General features: G+C 42.9%; 1 protein-coding gene across 2 annotated transcripts in view; it reads right to left on the minus strand.

The window, feature by feature from the left end:
- Positions 1-975: 975 nt before the first annotated feature.
- Positions 976-19,846, minus strand: part of LOC116946144 (growth arrest-specific protein 7-like) — a 46,622-nt gene continuing 27,751 nt past the window's right edge. For both annotated transcript variants that reach the window (XM_032961037.2, XM_032961039.2), the window contains exons 3-14: positions 15,864-15,956; positions 14,311-14,384; positions 11,648-11,707; positions 10,577-10,666; positions 9,925-10,040; positions 8,254-8,328; positions 5,593-5,671; positions 5,278-5,406; positions 4,344-4,467; positions 4,138-4,217; positions 3,923-4,021; positions 976-1,709 (exon numbers count right to left, since the gene is read on the minus strand). In XM_032961037.2, coding sequence (XP_032816928.1) covers positions 1,596-1,709; positions 3,923-4,021; positions 4,138-4,217; positions 4,344-4,467; positions 5,278-5,406; positions 5,593-5,671; positions 8,254-8,328; positions 9,925-10,040; positions 10,577-10,666; positions 11,648-11,707; positions 14,311-14,384; positions 15,864-15,956 — 1,133 coding nt within the window. In that variant the 3' untranslated portion in view covers positions 976-1,595. The remainder of the gene's footprint in view (positions 1,710-3,922; positions 4,022-4,137; positions 4,218-4,343; positions 4,468-5,277; positions 5,407-5,592; positions 5,672-8,253; positions 8,329-9,924; positions 10,041-10,576; positions 10,667-11,647; positions 11,708-14,310; positions 14,385-15,863; positions 15,957-19,846) is intronic.

The following is a 19,846-nucleotide window of genomic DNA, read 5'->3' on the forward strand; positions in this document are numbered from 1 at the left end:
GCTGTGTGTTGCCAGTCGTCAGTCAGTGCTGTGTGTTGCCACAATCTTCAGTCAGTGCTGTGTGTTGTCACAGTCTTCAGTGTTGTGTGTTGCCAGTCGTCAGTCAGTGTTGTGTGTTGCCAGTCTTCAGTCAGTGTTGCCACAGTCTTCAGTGCTGTGTGTTGTCACAGTCTTCAGTCAGTGCTGTGTGTTGCCACAGTCTTCAGTGTTGTGTGTTGCCACAGTCTTCAGTCAGTGCTGTGTGTTGCCACAGTCTTCAGTGCTGTGTGTTGCCACAGTCTTCAGTGCTGTGTGTTGCCACAGTCTTCAGTGCTGTGTGTTGTCACAGTCTTCAGTCAGTGCTGTGTGTTGCCACAGTCTTCAGTGTTGTGTGTTGCCACAGTCTTCAGTCAGTGCTGTGTGTTGCCACAGTCTTCAGTTGGGTGTCTTTGTCCAGCGATTCTTTTTTTTATTGCTCACAAGGTTTATTTCTCCTGCTTTTTTAGATCGTGGTTGGCAATTATTGTTATACTGTTTACTTATTTTCAATGCTGCAATATTGGCATGTATTTTGTTTTTGGTGAATGCGCATGTTTGCATTATCATACATTGTTGTAAACTTTGCTTTTCTTTCTGAAACGTTGCCCCGCAGTAATAAAAATGAACCCTGACCCCCGCTGAGGGGCAGCCGCGACCCTTAAACATGAGCCTGGCTGCACAACGAGCGACAAATCAGCATTTAACTTCTAACAATGACATACCACCTTCATGGTCAACGGGAAAATGTTTAAGACGGATATACCTTGTTTAAAGATGATAGATATATATATACACAACTCTATTCTCAGTTGTCAGGAACAGGTCAATCCATAACATTCTCTGCCTGCCACTCCTTAAACACACACAACTAAAATATTCATTCAATCGGTGGTTTCAAAGCATAAATGATGGACATTCCAACCTAAAGCAATCCAACAAGAACTGCGCAAAAGAATGTAAATGTTCACAAGGTATATTTTGTACTTGTCACTTTCTTAAACGCTTTCGACGTCGTAAAAAAGTTTTTAATTACAGAAACAAGACAGTGCAAGCCATCATTTAGGAATGTATTATCTATTAATGCAACATCACTTTTGAACAATAGTATAACCTACTTGATATAAAGAACTAGTATTTATTTTGAAAGTTGCATCACAAACTGTCATACAATAAAGGAATTTTAAAAACAATACTCACAGTTGCAGGAAAAAGACCCATGTAAACACATTGCTACTTTAAAAGACAATTATATAATATTTAACAGCATATTGTGAGTACATTATCTACAGAATGTGGTAGTTTGGAGTTCATTGCTAGATGAACATAGAAACTCATACCTGCTATTGTTCAGAAAGTAAGTTTGTAAATCACCACCGAAGCATAACATTGACTAATACTTAACACTTTAACAGTATCTAGAAACGGGTGTAATGTACAGGCTTTCCTCAAAGGCACTTTCCAACAACGTGCCTTATAACCATTGCACGTCATGTTCCACCGCCATCCAATTCTTTCCAATTTATATTAGTCAACTTCGTTAAAAAAAATAATCAGAACCGTGTCGATAGCGCCTTATTTCACAAGTCCATGTCGACCGGGCGAACACTGCCCGTCCGGGTGTCCTTCACCCAGAGCTCACGGTCTCTGTTTGGGTCCACCTTCTGCAGCGACTGGTTTACAGCCTCCATCGTCTGAAAAAAAATCCAAGCGCAAACACACAACCAGGTGACGCGAGATTGCCTCTTTGTTGCATCCGTGGCAAAGGGCAGCTCGTGCGAGGATGGGCACTTATTCCAGACAAATGTTGCAGCCGTCTCCACGCAGCTATCTCGACACGCGTTAACAACGGCCGGCGGTGACATCACCATGGCGTTTGTGCATGGGCTAGGTACACATTGAGGCCACGCGAAGTGTCGAAGGCTCGCTGCAGGAGGTCACGGCACAAACCCAGATGCCATGGGTTGACTGGCAGTTGTACCACCTGTGCTCCCTACTGCTGCACTTTAGCTGCCCGGCGCGCCGCTCGTTGTTGTGAGCGTCGCTTCTCCAACCTTCGCTGTTGTTGGAGGGAGACTGCCTCCAACCGCCGAGCCTCCTTCACAGAGCCCGATCTTGACACCGCTGGTACCAGTCATCAGCAAGTCCAATCATTTCCACATAAGTCCATCTCTTCTCTATCGAGCCTGTGTCACGCCTATTTTAGCCCCCATTGTCCAGCCAAACAGTACGGTCCTCCTTTAAAAAAAAATGGGGACCACCAGGCCATGCTTATAATCTGGCAGAACCCATCCTGTGGGCCAGACGGTTGTAATGATGACACAAAGGGCAGTCTGCACACCAATGCTATTCTTCTTCAGCAGTTCGCTTGAGATGCCATCTGCCCAGTGCTTTACCTATTACATATTATAGAATCGATACAGAAGACCCTTGGAGGCATAAGCAGCAACCTACAGATACAAGGGTACTTACTGCGATACGGCCGATACTATGATATATCGTACAATACAAGATCCACGATTGTGATAATCGTTATGTCAAAAATATATTACTTCTTGACAAAGTAGTTGTGAAAGAACAAACGCACGAATTACATTTTTTATTTAAATAGCTATATTGCCAATGTAAATTGTTGTTTTAAAAAATATTTACCCGAGTAATTGGTGATGACATGAAATGGTATTTTTTGTATCCATTTCAATTCATTCATTGTTGGTTGACTGACAGTATGAGCATTATAAGTGTTATAGATTGGAAAGTTGGATTGAACACTTTTAAGTAATCATTATTCTAACTGGAAATACAGCATGAGTACAAAAAAACTATACAAAAACAAGGCAAATCAAAAAGGTATGGGAAACCTACTATCACGACAATCTTCATATCATGAAATTTTATATTGTTTCATGAAAAAATTGGATTGCAGCAACAGACGGTGAAGCAAAACACACTGAGCATCTGTGTGCCAAACAGCATACGTACAAACCTCAATTTGGCTACTTATGACATACGCTGGTCCCTTGAAGTGCAATAACGAAATAGCACAGACTGGCTACGTATTCGATGTTCACTGGATATTCAAAGCAAGCTTAGACGAACCTCTCTCGCTCACTCTCTCTCTCTTCCTCTACCACCCCCGCCCACCAGTAGTGCCTTGTGCACTCGTATATTTTACAGAGCTTGCCAAGGCCCTATGAGCTGCCAGTGTAACATCAAAGATGCGTATTTCACCTCTAGAACCGTATAAAAAGAAGCAACGGGATTTTTATGCTTTGGCAACGAGTTATTACAACAGCAACAAAATCTCCATTATAATACTGTGCAACTATTGATGCACATCATGTGGTATAATATTGAGTGGAATAATACGTAGCATGAAAACGATTTTTTTTTTTTACCAAAATAGCACACCGTTTATAAATCTTATAATTGCCGACTGGATATACAGATGTAAAGCAATAATCTCTTATTTAAAAAGATTGGCACGGTGTACTATAAGACGGATCATGTTTATGGCGTTGTGTTTGCAGTATACCATATTTCACTGCGTACTGAGCTGTAATTGTGTGTGCCATGCAGAGTCTAATTCAAGGCAGTGTTTGCTAGAAAATAAAAGAAAGATTTCCCGTGAAATCTAAAATGTCAGTGCAAGGCATGGCTAATGAGAGGAAATATATCACTTACCAGTTTCACTATGGAATTGCACGAGTCAATATGCACCGGGTTTTTTTTCTACGCTTTGGTTATGTTTAAATGTCACACTGACACTGTGTTCTGCTCTGAAGATGGACCATGGGAGCAAACTCCCCTATTATATAACCTTTCTACTTTAGGGCAATATTATTGAATGCCTTTTGTTGACTTTATTTTGCTATCGTGTCTGGTAGGCGGTGCCAGAGCTACTTACGCTTTGGTTGAACACGTCCGTCTCATGGCGTAGCTGTGTGTAGCGGTTAAGGTGTTGCTCTATCTGCTCAATTCGCTCAACTTCCAGCCTCTCCAGCTCCTGCCAAAACCAACACAAGTTCATTAATTTCCACGCCGACCATAAGTGCCGCCCCACCCACGCACCGCGCTTGGATTTCTTCCCCCCCTCCCCCCCCCGTAAATATCCTGACGTACCAGGGATGAAGTGACCATTTCCTCAAACCACCGGAACTGAGCCTGGTTGTACAGGTCCACGCATTTCTTGAGGTCGTCGCCTGTTCAAAAAAATATAAAAGGGAGGGACCAAACCGAGCTGTGGACGTACGACGTATATGTTTCCCCGGGGGATGGCACCCACGTGCGTGGCCTTCCGCCAACTCGGTGCAACGGCCCTCTCTCACCGCCCTGAGTGGACCTCATCCGTGCCTTCATGATCTCCTCCTCGGCCTTGTTGGAAGGCTTGATCTCGTTGTGCTTCACCTTCATCTCCAGTTCCCGCTGTCGTTTGGCAAGAACCTTTCTGGCCTGTGAATGGAAGGCAGGTGATGGTGACCCATGATGATGATGATGATGGGTTGTAGAAGGTATTTTTTTTTTAAGTACCATCGGATATATGATTGCGTGTGCTTGTGGATGCTACAGAAGGAAAAAGTGCCTGACCGCAAATATTTGTTGATTCCACACTAGATTCAACAGCAGGTTATTATAACACCTTGTCACCTTCCTCAGGTGTTCAGACATCCACTTGCTACCTTCTTCAACGCATGGGGGTTGTTACGGTCTGCCGTTGAAACTAACCAGGATGAGTAAATAATCTGGTGCTCGCATCTTATGCTTCTATAGTGCTTATTAACACAATTTGTCAAGTGTTTACCAAACGACACAGTTGAATGCCGAAAGGATGTTACAACAGTAAATCTTCTCAAAATCTCACTTGTGTACAGGTCAGCCAAAATTACATTATCTTCATGTGTCTTGACAGAGAATAGGTTTTATCCTCATAGTCATGAATTTATGAGCGTACATTGCGTAGCAAAACAAAACCTTGGCTGTGCTGTGTGCCAGTGTTCATAACTCGTAGAGCATTTTCATTTTAAAAAAATTACGTTTCATATGTTCTGCGGTTTCATGTGTTCTGAAGACAGCAAATGCAAAACTTTGTCAAAGTTAAAACTCAAAAACACGTCAACACAGCAGGGGTGAACTGCAGGAAGGAGATGGTAAACACGTGAGTGCAATGGCCGTATGTATTTACTTCAAATGTACCATTCATGAAGTAGTCTTGCTCTTAAATTCTATTGACACAGCATTCGTGAAACACCGTGTGTAAGTTACCTTTTGAACCGAGCTGTATCGCGTAGTGAGCAGTTTCCGATGATTGGCGATGTGGTGTTCCTTCTTGCGCATTTCTTTTCCAAAATGTTCTCTGAAGCTGAAGAGCGGCTTTTCCACCTCGCTACTCAGCTAAAAATAACGAAGCGTTGCACGGGCATGAGAGGAATTTTCACGTAATCATTTGATATTACTAAAAGGTATATTGAAATAATTATAATTTTTTTCTCACCTTCGTGTTAATGTATCAACGGAAATATTGCGTGGCGTATATTTTTTAAACAATTGTTTATATAGTTGTAGGATTTAAACATTTACCTTGGCAGCAAACTTTAAATGGACTTCTGCCTCTGCAGACAAACTGATCTTCACTTGAGCCCAGCTTTCTCCCAGGGTGCTGTGCATAAAACATGACCACCATGAGCATTCAACAAACAACACACACATACAATTTGATTTGAAGCTTTCGTGACTGCAGGGATTCATATTCTTGGTTCTTTCGGTAAAGTCACGTAGAAGGGAAACAATAAAATAATTAAAATATTTTCATTATTTCATACGTGAACCAAGAATACACACATATATGTTTTTCCATAAACACCACTGCTCAACATATCAGGTTTTTTTGGGTTAGATCGCGTAAATATGTGTCGTTAAACCCGCCACCACTTGACACAGCCAATTAGTAAGGTTTGTCATGTAAACAAAACATGCCAATTCGTTACAAGAACTGGCACACCGGTGTGTTGGAGAGTAAACCCAAACATTTATATGTACGCGATCTAACCCAAAAAAAAACTCTTATGGACAATATTGGTCGCGAAAGCCTACGTGTTAAACTGCAATGCCATATACAATTTTCCTTCGTTATTCACGAACTTGCTATCCCGCGATTTTGGCTGGAACTCTACACGGCTGCTGAGAGAGAGAGAAAGTGATGAGAGAGAATGTGACACGAGAAAATGATGACATAAAGTGACGACATAAAGTGATGAGGTAAAAGATAGGTTTTCGTCGGCCAATATCGTTAACCGCATTTTTTTTTAATTCACGAGCATCTCCAGAACGTATCCCTCGTAGATCACGAGGAAATGCTGTACTGCTGCATAGGCAGTGTTACAAAGAAACTTGGCCAAGGCTTGAATTGCCTTAACCATTATGCAATGTGAAACCACAAGTGAAAAATGCTTAATTAAAAACGTATGCTGTCTTGATGAAAACAAACAGATGAGCATTGCATTTTTTTTGTGCATGCGAGTGAACAAAACAACCGGCACATTTTCTCAACAACGTCTCTTCCTCCGCTGTTGCCCCTCTCCTTTTAAGAAGCGCTGCGCTTTGTGTTTTCGCTGCGACAAACGCAGCGATACGTAAACAAACAGGCCAGACGAGATTTACAACACCGACACCACTCTCCGTTTTCAAACATACGTTACAGATTACTCTTTGCTTGCAGACGTTTATTGCACTAGGTAGGTTTGTTTTATTTCCAGGTCACAGGGTCAATGTGCTGAGAGAGACATCTCTAACAGCAGTCAAAGGGTAATTTGGAGTAACGTGTGAGACATCGAGGTCACCGTGACCTCTGTGCTGCATTTCCAACCGCAAATCTATAGTTTACTAACAAGCGCGTGAGACCATGTCGTTCACAAAGAACTCAATGTATGACTTTGTTGCTTCACGTAGCTATCCGCTGGTATAACTTTCATAATACCTTGCAGCCCTCTTTGTTAAACCACTCCTGAATAAGGGCCTCGCAATGTTGCGGCAGTCACGAAGGTTGTGTGGCCATACTTCAGCACACTTGTCAACAGCGGGCTGGTTAAGCGGTGGGGAATATCCAGAACTGTTTCCCCATGACGCTAGACACTGGCTTTCGCTATGGCTGGAAATTCTACTCAAACCGTCCGGTTCAGTGTTGCAAACCATTCTGCACTACCACTCCACCCCCTCCATCACTGAAATGGTTGGCTTATTTACATATATATTTAATTATTATTTTTACAGAACTAACTTTGGGAATTCGGCACTATTACACAAAGTGAACAAATGGGTCATCATCGTGTCTTGTGCTGGATATGATTCACAGGCTCTTCCAACGATCACTTTACAGGAAAACAACACACTTTTGGAATCGAAATACGAACGTCAACTCCGCGAAGAAAAACGGGGCTCGGCCGATGAGATATTCCCCACCCACTCGTGAAATGCCACAAGCGAAATTAATCGACGCACGCCCTTGTTTTAATTTGCACCAAACGTGAGAGAGCGCACGTGCCATCATCTTATCATCAAGGGAATTTATAAAGCGCCTTCAAGCAAAGGGGCGTTTAATCTAGGCGCTTTACGAAGAATTAACAACGGTACACAGCAACGTGTGTGTGAATGTAATGGTGGAGATGAGGTGAATGAAGTTGATGGGACGGAAATGGGGGCGAATCTGTGATGTGTGAATTCGGTGCAAAATTGATGACGGTAAATGATGATGAATGGACTGAATGAATGGGGTGAATGAGCGATAGGCCTGCAATGAGAACATGAAGAGGGAAGAGTAACGGTGGTGGTTATGAGGGGGAGGTTAAAGGGGTCGTGGGGTGAGCTCGGCAAAATAGGTTCTGAGTGAGGAGGGGAAACGAGTGAGCGAAGGCGACCGCTTAATATGGAGGGGAAGTTTGTTCCAGTGCAGGGCGGCGAGAAGATAACGAGAAGCGGACGCGTGGTCTTGAGCACGAGGAGGAACAGACAGAGACGGCAACGATTGAGAACTTAGAGGCAAAGAAGACGACGTAGAAAGACACAAGTTTAGCAAGAGACGGTCGGGGCAAGATCACAACGGGGATACGTAGACCAGGGCGAGGAATTTGCTCGCACCTCTTTGTTGACAAGCGTCTCAGAGTTTGCTGCAGTACGTTGAACCATCAATTAAATTCGTCGACAATTAAAAAAAAAACTTCAAGGTGTGGAAGACAAAATGCTCACCCTTCTTCCTGCAACGCCAGGGGACATTGTGACAGCTTTGATAGGTTCTTTGCGTATTCCTCCTCGATTTTTACTCTGGCAAAACAAAATTTTGCATTGCAGATGCACAGGAGGTACAACGTACTTTTTTTCCCAACGTAGCCCTTAGCTGTATCGGCACAATCGTACAGGCACAAAATTCAAATTAACGTCAACTGCAGTAACTTTTGGACGCTACAATATTTAAACATATCAGTGACTTAGATTAAATACAATGTTATTTTCTGGAAACATTATATGAATTTGCTGTTGTAATGGTCATACATTGATAAATCATTATTCGTGATGCATTTTGAACTCTGTAAACTCTCACCAGCAGCAGACGTGCATGCAAAGACAGAGAGTGATGGTTTCTGCTTATAAACGTACGAGGTGAAGGGTAATAGCAGATCACTCGCAAGCCTTCGCACGCATCAGTGATCCAAAGCTTTAAAGGCATATATCACGTCCCACCGTGTAAACCCATTCAGTCTTTACACTCGCCAGAAGCAAGACAGCATTGGATCACATGGACAAGCTGCTGCCAAATCTATGGCAAATGATCCACAAATTTAATTCCGCAAATTCCGACAGCAAATGGGAACTGCATTGAAGACAGACAGCAGCTAAACACACGTAAAAAACCCAGAGGAATGTGCTGCATTAGTTTGCTATATATATGACCTTTAAAATATAAAACCTGCTTTAATAACCTCGTAACAGGGTCGAGAATAGCAAGTACATTTATAAACATGCAACTCCTGCAGCCCAAGTGAACACAAGTGCTCATATTGTTGGCATTGCAACTAGTATCCACGTGCATGTGGATGCATGTACAGTACATGTGTGCTTTTATGCACACTTTAATCAAATTAAATGATACACAAGCACAAACGTGCAATGACAATAAGGCTCCTCCATAACACATATATACATGCAATAACTAAAGCTCCTATTTTCCTGAAATCCATAATACATTACCACCCCCCCACCCCCCGTCCTAGTAATCGCAGCACGATTTCTGCAAGCAGCTTAGAGTTGTTCTGTCATACTTAAGCGGAGCCGAGGGTAAACGACAGGGGCGGAGCCACAGGGGGGGCTGGGGGGGGCTCAGCCACCCCTGAAATTTTGGGAAAGTCGGTAATCGGGATAACCGGATATGCGGCTGCTGCAAAATGCTGCAGGCTGCCACCTTGTGCTGCCCTGCAGGCTGCCACCTTGTGCTGCCCTGCAGGCTGCCACCTTGTGCTGCCCTGCAGGCTGCTTAAACGGCAGCCTTTCGAACTTATCGAACTTATTAGCCACATCAGCGGCTCCGACCTATTAATAAACTCCGCGTTCAAATCCAATAAAATTTGTTTTACACATTTGTGGCGCCCATTGGAAAACATAAACACTGAGATATCTCAGAATACTGAAGTCAGCCCCCCCCCCCCCCAAGTCAAGTCAAAATCCTGGCTCCGCCCCTGGTAAACGAGCACAGCTCTTTGTCTAGACTTGACGCTTTTTCGAGGCAGTGACATAACCCAGATTTGATGTTCAAAAAAATTCCTCGGTGTTAGTTTCCCAGAGCGCACACAAAGTTCTTTTAACTAGCAATCAACAAGGGATTTTATTTTTTATTTAGCCTCTCTTTCCAGTTCACGTTATCACCTCTGCCGAATGAACTCTGCCATCTCCCGTGACATCTGCTGCCCTTTCATCTGTTTTGCCAACAGGACATTGAAACCAGATGTTGCCTTCTTGCTGTGGGCATCGAGCTTGTCTGCCTGTGGAGACAAGAACACAAACACTTGACGAGGCGCCGTTTTTCACACGCAGACACTTTATCACCCGCAAGCAGGTCAATGGGTCGGGGGGGTGGGACGTGTAAGGATCCAACAATATTTTTTCAATTTCCTCCCACAAAATAATTTAGATGTTTACTTTAAGCTGCAATTATTTATACGAGGTATTTTTAAACTCCTCTTGTTGGGATATAGCCTCTCGAAAGTTTGCAATGCTTCCGTAGGTTCCAAGAAATGGTGAAATCTGGAGCCTCAAAAAACATGCCACTCTGTAAAGTTTTAAATTAACTTAATAAAGTAAATAAAACTTTGTTAAGAACATAAATATTGCCTAGTTTAAAAGTGTGTGTAATTTGTACACACACGCAAACACATTTAAGAGTCCCGCAGCATTTGAAACTGCTGACTTAATCAAATCAAATTGCGGAGTTATAAAGAGTAGTTGGAAAAAAATGTAGATGGAAGTATTTAAATCGACCAATTGCACATCACAGAGGTACGAGAGGTCGGGTTCGGACCCAGAAGTGATCGCAGTAGCTCCACTCGTCCGGCTTCAGGAGGCTTTGTTCAGCTGTTGACTCCGAGCCAGGGAAGGTGACGCAGTTAGTCTGAAACAGGACAGTCAATTCACCAATTCACAAAATCCGGTATGCACCAACAATACTTAGTGTAACGGATCATCTCATTACGTAAAAATATAGGGTTTTTGTGTTTAATAAAGATACAGAATTCCATGAATGAATCAGAACTCCCATTTATGAATGAGATGAACGAATTCCCGATGCTTTACGGCTGCGTATCTTTTCGCGGTTGTCTTTTCTATGTCTCCGATGTGTTTTTTGGGTTGCACCGCATTTTTTTGTTCGGCATGAGTGCCCGACGTTTCAGTTTCCGCAGAAGCTCCCAGCGAGTGAGTGGAACATCGTCCATCGTGCCCAAAAAAAATACATCGGGGGGGGGGGGGGGGTGAGGGAGAAGAGATATCTCTCTCCTTTGCTTTATATCCCTTGGATGAATTGCTCTCCGTTAATCGTCCCCAACAACAGAGAACAAGCACCATTTGGTTATTTACACGTTCATCTCCCCCCAAGCACCCGTCCCTCGTCACAAATCAACAAATCAGCCAGAAGGGTGAGAATGCAGGAAGAAGAGGTGGGGAGGACGTGGGGAGGACCCCCCCCCCCCCCCACAGCCGACACGAGAAAGAGTTTGCCTTGCCAGCTGTGCATGGCCTGCATCCTCCCACGCAGACATTCCTCACACATTACTGGTGACACACCCCCCACCATCCGCACGGCGCGGTACACTCAGAGCAATATACATTGCCAGAGCATAACATCATGGAGAGAGAGAGAGAGAGAGAAAAAAAATCAAGAACAAATATAGAATCTTATGCACAGATTACATCAACAAATAGGTTACATATGTGTTTGTGGATTTATTTATTTTTTTAACAGAGGGAGGTGGGGAGGGGGGGGGAAGTGGAACAAACTGGGCAAAGTGAGTAGGTGCTACGAATCCTAATAGGCCTAATGCCTCTGTCTAAATTAGTTTACTTATGACAGATGCCGCGTGGCGATGAGCCTCACCGTTATTGTGGTCAATTTGCTTTTTTTGGGGGCAGGAACGTCCGTGGTAGGGCCTTGGTGCTGTGAAGTGAGTTGAAGGGCGTTGTTGTATTGGGGCGGGAGCGTGGGTGGGTTGAGACCACGAGACCGGTCATGATGGGTCATAGGCGGGGAAGAGAGGGGAAACATTCGTCAGCAATGTGACATGACACACGGCGAATGTACGAGGCGACTGGTGAGATCTGCTCCTTTGTGCCAGTGTGTGACGCACGAATCACTTTAATCTGTCGCGAGAGAGCTTGTTAAAGGACGCTTTGTTGCACTGAAGAAAAAATGTAAGTCAATCACTTGAATGTGTGGCTATATTTAAAGGCTTAGTTAATCACATGCAAGTTGTTATTATGTTCAATAGCAAATTATTAGTGGTTAGTCCTTTGGGCAGGACAGTCAAGATCTTTACTGGAATGTTAGAACGATTACAGGCAGTTGTCATACTTTTATTTTCGTCTAAAAAAGGAAGCAAGTAAAAATATATAAATCATCATTCAATGACTACTTAATATCCTGAATTAGGGACCACAATTTTGCTTCATATATCCGCCAATTAAGAGATGTAACAGGAATAGTATATTACTCAAATGCACATATGAATGCACAGATTTAGTGGTCATGGATATTTGGTCTGCAGTGGCCCACGTAAGAATGGCATTTGTGAACACGAGTCCTAATTCAATTGGCTTCTTTGAAAGAGAATATAGTTTATACTTGTTTATCCTTCACGTTTGGCCTTAAAGGGCTCCTATATCTACCAATTGACTATTTCTTTTATTTTTTTATAAATCGTCACTTTACAGTTCATCTCTATCATGCAAATTCTCTCTCCACAGAACACACAACTTTAAGACATTGCCTAGTGCACAACATGCACAGCATGTTTTGAGAATCGATTCATTTATGGGGTGGATTGGTGGCACAGCAGTTAGCGCATGCCATTATGAACCCGGAGACCTGAGCTTAATTCCTGGCCGCAGCTAACCCACGTTGAGTGTTCTTCTTGGTTCTTTCGGTAAAGTAACGTAGAAAGGGAAATAATTTAATAATAAAAATACAACATTTTATTATGTTTTATATTTATTATTTCCCCTCTACGTGACTTTACCGAAAGAACCAAGAAGATGAATCCCTGCAGTCACGAAAGCTTTAAATCGAAACGTTGAGTGTTGTCTGACCTGGTTCTGCCCGCACCCTCCACAAATCTGCGCTGACCAGGCCTACAACCTGCAGTTGACCGAAAATTGACTGTGCATTCTCATTCAATACTTTCAGATAGAGCAAGGAAAATGCATTCTTATTTTAGTAATTGTATGAAAGCAAGCCATTAATTATTATTATTTTCACCCAATGATCTTCATGAATAAATTATAAATGTAAATTGGTCTGTAATTCTTCAAGTCAATTTTCACCATTTTCTACGAGGACGATTGAGAAATAATTCAAGAATGGAAGTATTTCATATCTTTGTAAATATTCAGTGTACAAGTCTAATTTTTTTAAACAATAGTTACCCACTTCTTTGGCAATGACTAGTTATACCATCTGTTCCGAGAGCATTTTCTTTTTTATCTGTAAAAGGCCATGTTTTCATCAAAAGTCAAATATGGAACTTCATCCGAATGTTGGCGGGTTTTTTTGCTGCCGAGATCTACACGCAAAATTCCTCCGCTAACTCTAACAGTCTAGATTCATCATGTGTTACTTTCAAGTGCTTCTAAGGGGGGTTTCCCATTTGTTAATTGCTACACGTAAAAGAATGAGAGGAGAAACAAGAGAACACACCACACAGAAATGATTAAAGATGACAGATCAAGCAATGGGAGCATGGAAGCAGCAACAACAAAAAAAGTTTGCCTGGACTCTAAGGAGACGAATCATCCATCGCAAAACTCACAGATGGTCATAATGAAGGTTAAGAGAAAAACCAAGGGAGGTTTAAGGAAAGCGTACATGCCCACAAGCACTAGACATGTGTCTTATGAAGTCATTGGCAAGGCTGTATGCTAAATAAAACAAGGTGTATCCGTGGAAACCACGGGCGGAAGCAAGCTACATCTGTCCGTGCGTCTGCAAAGCTCACTGGCAGTCTCCCTTAGCGGCATACGAATTGTGTTTCATATTAGCCACTGCAGGACTAAGTGTACCCCCCTGCCACTGATAACCATGAATTGTGCATCGTGCTAAATGCCGCAGCTGTGCGAACACATTCAGTTCCATCTTGCGCACTAATAATGCAGGGCCGGTTGCAAACAGGACTCCCAACATCTTCAAAAATGTTTCACAATAAGATATGTTTATTAATCGCATGCCCTACTGTATACTACGCTTTCAGATTAGGCCGTCTCGGATTATGAACACATACGCAATTTCAGATAAATTCATACCGTATTCTCCGGATTATAAGATTGTTTGGAAAGGCACAGCCAACATGCGTGCCCGGTGTCCATGAAGTTAGATAAATCTGGTCACACATGTGCACAGCTACTGAGTGATAAGATGTGCACCAAACATTTGCTTTAAAATACAGTACAGGGGTGAAAAGGGCATCATATAATCTAGGGAATACGGTACTTTATTGAAGCGAGGAAAGGGAGGCACCACGAGTTTTGTAGAGTGCTGTTTATATTTACCAGGTCATTACTATTTGTTTTCTTAAGGGACGTCTTCTCTTCTGAGCTGACAGAGTGAAATCCATTTTCTGTAACTAAAGGAATCCACATGTCAGCCTCGACTGGGTGCACACATACATTGCTGATTCAATATTCCACAGTGCAGTAGTTTGGGGTAAAATGTCTGGTTGGGGGTTGACTCAACCCACCATCCCTCTCGATTTTGATAGAACGACTACCACTTTGCACAGAAGTCAACATTGCTTGTCCTATGGATAGGACTCGCCCGCACCATAGGAATGTGGAATTTCCACCACTGGCTCTGCAGATCAACACATTTACTCGTGATTAGCATTTATTAGATGTAACAATGTCACAAGTAATTTAATAACACGTAAGTTCCAATTTGCACACATGGCATTGTGAAACTAATTAAAGATTATTTTAATGTTACTGCGAAATATACAGTAGTAGATCAACAGATTATAGTTTTGTTTTTCATTAGCAGAAATGAAAACGCAGACGGACATAGAGGGGGGGAAGGTGGGGTCTAAAACTTACACAACAACAAGAGGCTTGTAAAAAAAACTGCCAATGCTTTAATATGGAAAGTTGCACAAAATTGTTTAAACTGACGTAAAAAAACTCATAACAAGGTTTTTTTTTCATTCAAATACATATAACGAAAAACACAGCACATACACGCGTGCGTTTCTCGGGAAACAATAGTGGCATACAGCTTAGAGCTTTGAAAGAAGTGAAACAAACTTTGAGACCCTCCCCCCCCCGTGTTTACATAGGACAAGGCATAGTGCCTAAAACAACGTTATCTTCTCACATTGGTGCACATGATATCACTCCCCACCATGTCTCGAGATAACTAAACAAACAGCACAAGTGAAAACTCCCTCAAGAAGGCAGATGACCAAAACTTCTGTTACCAAAAAAAAAATCTAACTGGGAGTTTGAGAGATGAAAATGAAACGTAGTCATGAAGGATGCTGCCACGGTACAAAAAGGGTTAGCACACTCGGTGTAATGTGGTCAGCATACTCTGCAATCCAGAGGTCAATGGTTAAATCTCCCTGCGTGGAAACTGAAATGTTTCTTTAAAATAATGTTTCTTAAATCCCCCTGCCGCTGTCCACCCAACCGTATAAATGGATACACCCACGTTAGTGTTGTGGGGTAAAGCGTGGGTACTCCCACCACGCATGCGAAATTACTCGCAAGAGAGGCTCAGTAGAGATCCCTCTCTTTCGAGGCCCTTCCACCAACAGTGGCATGAGCAAGTAATTGCAGGGCTGCATCTTTACTTTTTCATAAGTACCGTGAAATATTTCCGTAATAATTATGAATTCTCTATCCGACAAACAAGCGAGGATGACAGAAGGTGCCGACATGGATGAGAAGCAGCAGAATAGTACACCGTGAAAAAAAAAACCTCACAATCGGTAGCTTTGTATTCAAGATTAACTTTTTTTTTAAGAAAAAAAAACGTGGTTTCACACGGCACGTGTTCAGCTGTAACACACTGGGATTGTGGGATGTGCTGGTGTCGTGGTGTCGCCTACTTTTCTTCTCAGGTGGGCTCACTGGGCCGAGGCCAGGAGACGCAGCTGGCGATGATGAAGTGGTGGAACCAGTCGGTTTTTCCCAAGTCGTTTCTGTGAGCACAAAGGATTGAAAGGGGGATGTTGTAAACTCTCACGGAGGTGGATGCTAAAGAATACAAATAGTGCAATGTGTTTAAAAAGGATTGACCCGATTTGAAATCGCTATATCTCTGCAACCACGAACCGCCCATGAATGAAACTCTTACCACTTGAGAGGGCGGGGCATGTAGAGGGCGGGGCATAGAGTTTCAAATGATTACCGCTCGATGCCTCTCCCAGCGCACAAACAGCCCCTAGCCTCGGTCATTCGCAAGGCGGTGACCCCCGCAACACAAGGGGCGTTTTGCGTTCTGCAGCTCAGCAAGACTGAATCCGTAATTGCGGTGCAGCGTGCATTTCAACGGCGTTTTGGCATCGATCCGCCAATGTCAAAGAGCGTTCGTCGTTGGTACCGACAATTTGAGGAAACGGGCTGCTGTTGATGTAAGGGGAGGAGCACAGGGCGACCCGCACCTCAGAGGGAAACGTGAGAAGAGAGGCGTTTGGGACGAATTCAACTATTGTCTCTCGATGTTGTCCGTACAGCAAGTGGAGGGCACATAGAGCATTTATAAAATGGTTAGTAAAACTTGATGACTCATTAAAGCGTTTGTAACTTTTTGTGTAATTGTAACATGTCATCGTGAAATATACTGCTTTGAAATTGGGTCCAACTTTTTTAAACACCCTGTAATAACAACGCTTCATTTGAAAACATCTCAGTGAGACTCGAGCACACAAAAGGAAACATTTTTTATACAAAACGCTGATTACACGTGTTTTTTTGGATCACTTCCCCAGTCTCTTTACGAATATGTGGACGCAAACACTTCTCACGAAGATCTGCTGATGTCTTTTACAACATATGTTCAAGGCGCATGTGTTCAAATTGCTAGAAAGTAACTAAACAGAATTTAATAAGCATTTTTTGTTACTGCACAGTAATAGTATGGCAGTAATAATACGAAAAATAACTTTAAATGGGTACAGGCTGACCTACATTGGGCTCTGTCTAAACCTTTAATAAGCTGCTTAATAAATTATTTGTACCCTTATTTAATTCTAAATGCTCACATTGATTATAACCTCAGCTATTCGCTATTACCTATGCAAATTATATCTTACAAAAGGGACTTTTTATAAAAGGCATTGAGGCTGTCCAGTAGAGTAAAAAATGGGACGCGCGGTGAAGGAAATAATTATAGTAACAGTCACAAATAATAACTAACCGGTCAAACCAGCTTGGAGTTTCAGTTCGAAAACATTGATTGATAAAATAGGTCCGGATGAAATTTCACGGGTTCCACGTCATGTCTTTGTGTTGTTTTTTTAAACCTACGGATGACCGCACAGAGTGTCGTAATTTCACAGGTCGCGAAGAAAACGTAAAATGCCGTGTCGGCTCCAATACCGGTCGCCACCCAACAATGTAGCCACGTGGGGACCCGCACCCAGCCCCCAGACCCAGGCTGCCCTGCCCCGCGAGCCTCCCGGACCGCTGCACAGGAAGCAGCACCCCCCCCCCTCCTCCCCCCAGGCCGCTTCCTCCTCGTGCCCTCGCCAGCACAATGATCGCAGGGTGCTGGCGGAGGCGCCATCGATATTTGCGCAAGGAAGAGGAGCCGGCTGCGTGGCGATAAACCACGCCGCAGTTGCCAAGCCACGGCCAAAATACTCCGGGGGCAGAAGGCCCATCCCCAACTCCCCCCCCCCACCCCTCCTCTCCACTGCTCGTATCGGAGCATTGCTGCGTCTGTCTCAAGAGAGGGATCGGTGTGTTACTCGTCATGGCTCTGCTGTGCAGAAGCTCTTTGATGGGTGGTTGTACCGTGGCCGCGTGTTGTGCGGCTGTGTGAAACGTCGGACTTCACACCGAAAAACGCGTAGTACGGCCCAAAAAACACATAGGAGAACTAGATGAATAGGTTCTTGCCGAGATTTGGCTCACACGCAAGTCAGCCTGTTTACACTTTCAATGTTATTATGCTGTGATAGCAACAGCTGACAAATGACATCATTGCAATCTAATATAAAAACAAGTGATGTTATGCATTCCTATATTTGTGGTTCCTATTTAAAAAAATTAAAGTTCAGCCCTTTGTCAGTTCCACTACTAGATAAAACGCATCTTCCCATGATCAGCTTCGTGAAACGGCCATAGCTCACCGCGCTGATCGTGGGGAGTTGAAGTGCCCGTACTTTACGATGCTGATCTGTGCGGTTTGGTGAAGGGGGACTGCCCAGGACTGGTTCAAATATATTCGTGTCGACTGATCAAACTCACGTGAGGTGTCTGCGTGCATTGTAACATGGCAGGATCCACGAGAGATGGTGGTGGTGTGTTTGGGGAGTCATTCAGCCACACCGTGTCAACCCTGTATTCTTGTGCAGGGAAATTGAGTTTTCAGGTCCATACGGTGTACAGCCGTTTCAATACGGGCAAAAAAAAATGTCTATTTCTCCCTTGTGATGGGACTTTGTAGGATGAACGTTGAGATTTATAAAGGCACGGGGTGAGCAATAAGGTCTGAAATGGTCTGTAATAAGAGAGGCACTGATTCGGGGTTGACAGGTATGTTCATCCAGCAGTGCATTTGCCAAGGTTGGTGAAGATAAATATTGAGTCAGGTTTCCCTTGAAGAATCGATGTGTAAAATCAATTGGCTAACAATGAGCCTTGTTACAAAAAAAAATCCCATCTGCCTAATATACTCCACTGCCAGTTGCTAAAGTTACCAAAACTGCATTGACACGGCATTCTTCTAAAGACGGCTAATAAAGTCTGTTACACAAGTAACATTTACATAATTGATGCATACCATCTGTGTCCATATGCCTTGGCAATGTTGCAAACCTTCCAATATATTTGTTTGAAGTCAGGAAGTCTGACATTGCACATCTTGACTGTTTTCTTTCCATATATGAGTGGATGCTATGAGAAGCCCGATGTGCCTAAACATGACTCACATCCCTGCGTCACTTAAATTACTAAAGCTGCTGTGAATGGGTTGAAGGTCACCCAACCGGGTGGCCGAGCCTAATGCAGGAAATGTACTCTAAACCCTAAACTGTGTGCTGCCCAAATCCAAACTCATCACAGTATTACTACAGCAGAAGTAAAAAAATATGATCATACATAAAGTCTACATCCAAAATATAACATGAAAGTATAGTCCCATGACTACCAACATGCTTATTTTCTTCAAGCCAGCAATAAATGTGCACTCTAACCATTGGATCTTCCTGCAATTCAGGCAGTGTGTAAAAATCTGGAGGAATTATTCAGTAATCTGATACTTGAGTAGAATAAAAACACACAAGCTCTATGGAGTAAATGGAAGACACGACAAGTGTGTTGGGCTAATTGTCCACGTGATCTGTCAAACTAGGTGTCACTCATATGGAGATGCACATCCTTCAGCCAAATTCGGCTGCTTTTATAAAATCCGATAAAATAAATTAAACAATACTTGGTTTTGAATGTATATCACATGAGCATCAGCTATGACTAATGGTGGTCACTGTTATTTTCAGATCCACGTATACAATTTTCACCTTCTCTTTGCTATGCATTTCAGATAGAGTACAAGATAAAACACAATACACATGGAGGTATTTTCACAGAGTATTGAATGCACTACCATCTCTGCCCAAAAGCATTACCCAGGTCACTCTTGCAAATGAAACTGTCCTGGTCTCTTGAGTTCTCATATGGTTAAATAAAATAAACTCAAATGGTGCTCCGCAGAATGTTACATAGCAGGACAAATACTTAAACTTTATCTATACCATGCTTCCTTTAAGTATTTCAGAAATATTCTTATTTCTGAATTACTGCAGTCACGAAAGCTTTAAATCAAAATTTATTTCAGAAATGTATGAATGCATTTATGTGCGTACGT

This window comes from Petromyzon marinus, chromosome 26 (assembly GCF_048934315.1).
Source record: "Petromyzon marinus isolate PM22_M1 ecotype Great Lakes invasive population chromosome 26, UKy_Petmar_22M1.pri1.0, whole genome shotgun sequence".
Classification (NCBI taxonomy): domain Eukaryota; kingdom Metazoa; phylum Chordata; class Hyperoartia; order Petromyzontiformes; family Petromyzontidae; genus Petromyzon; species Petromyzon marinus.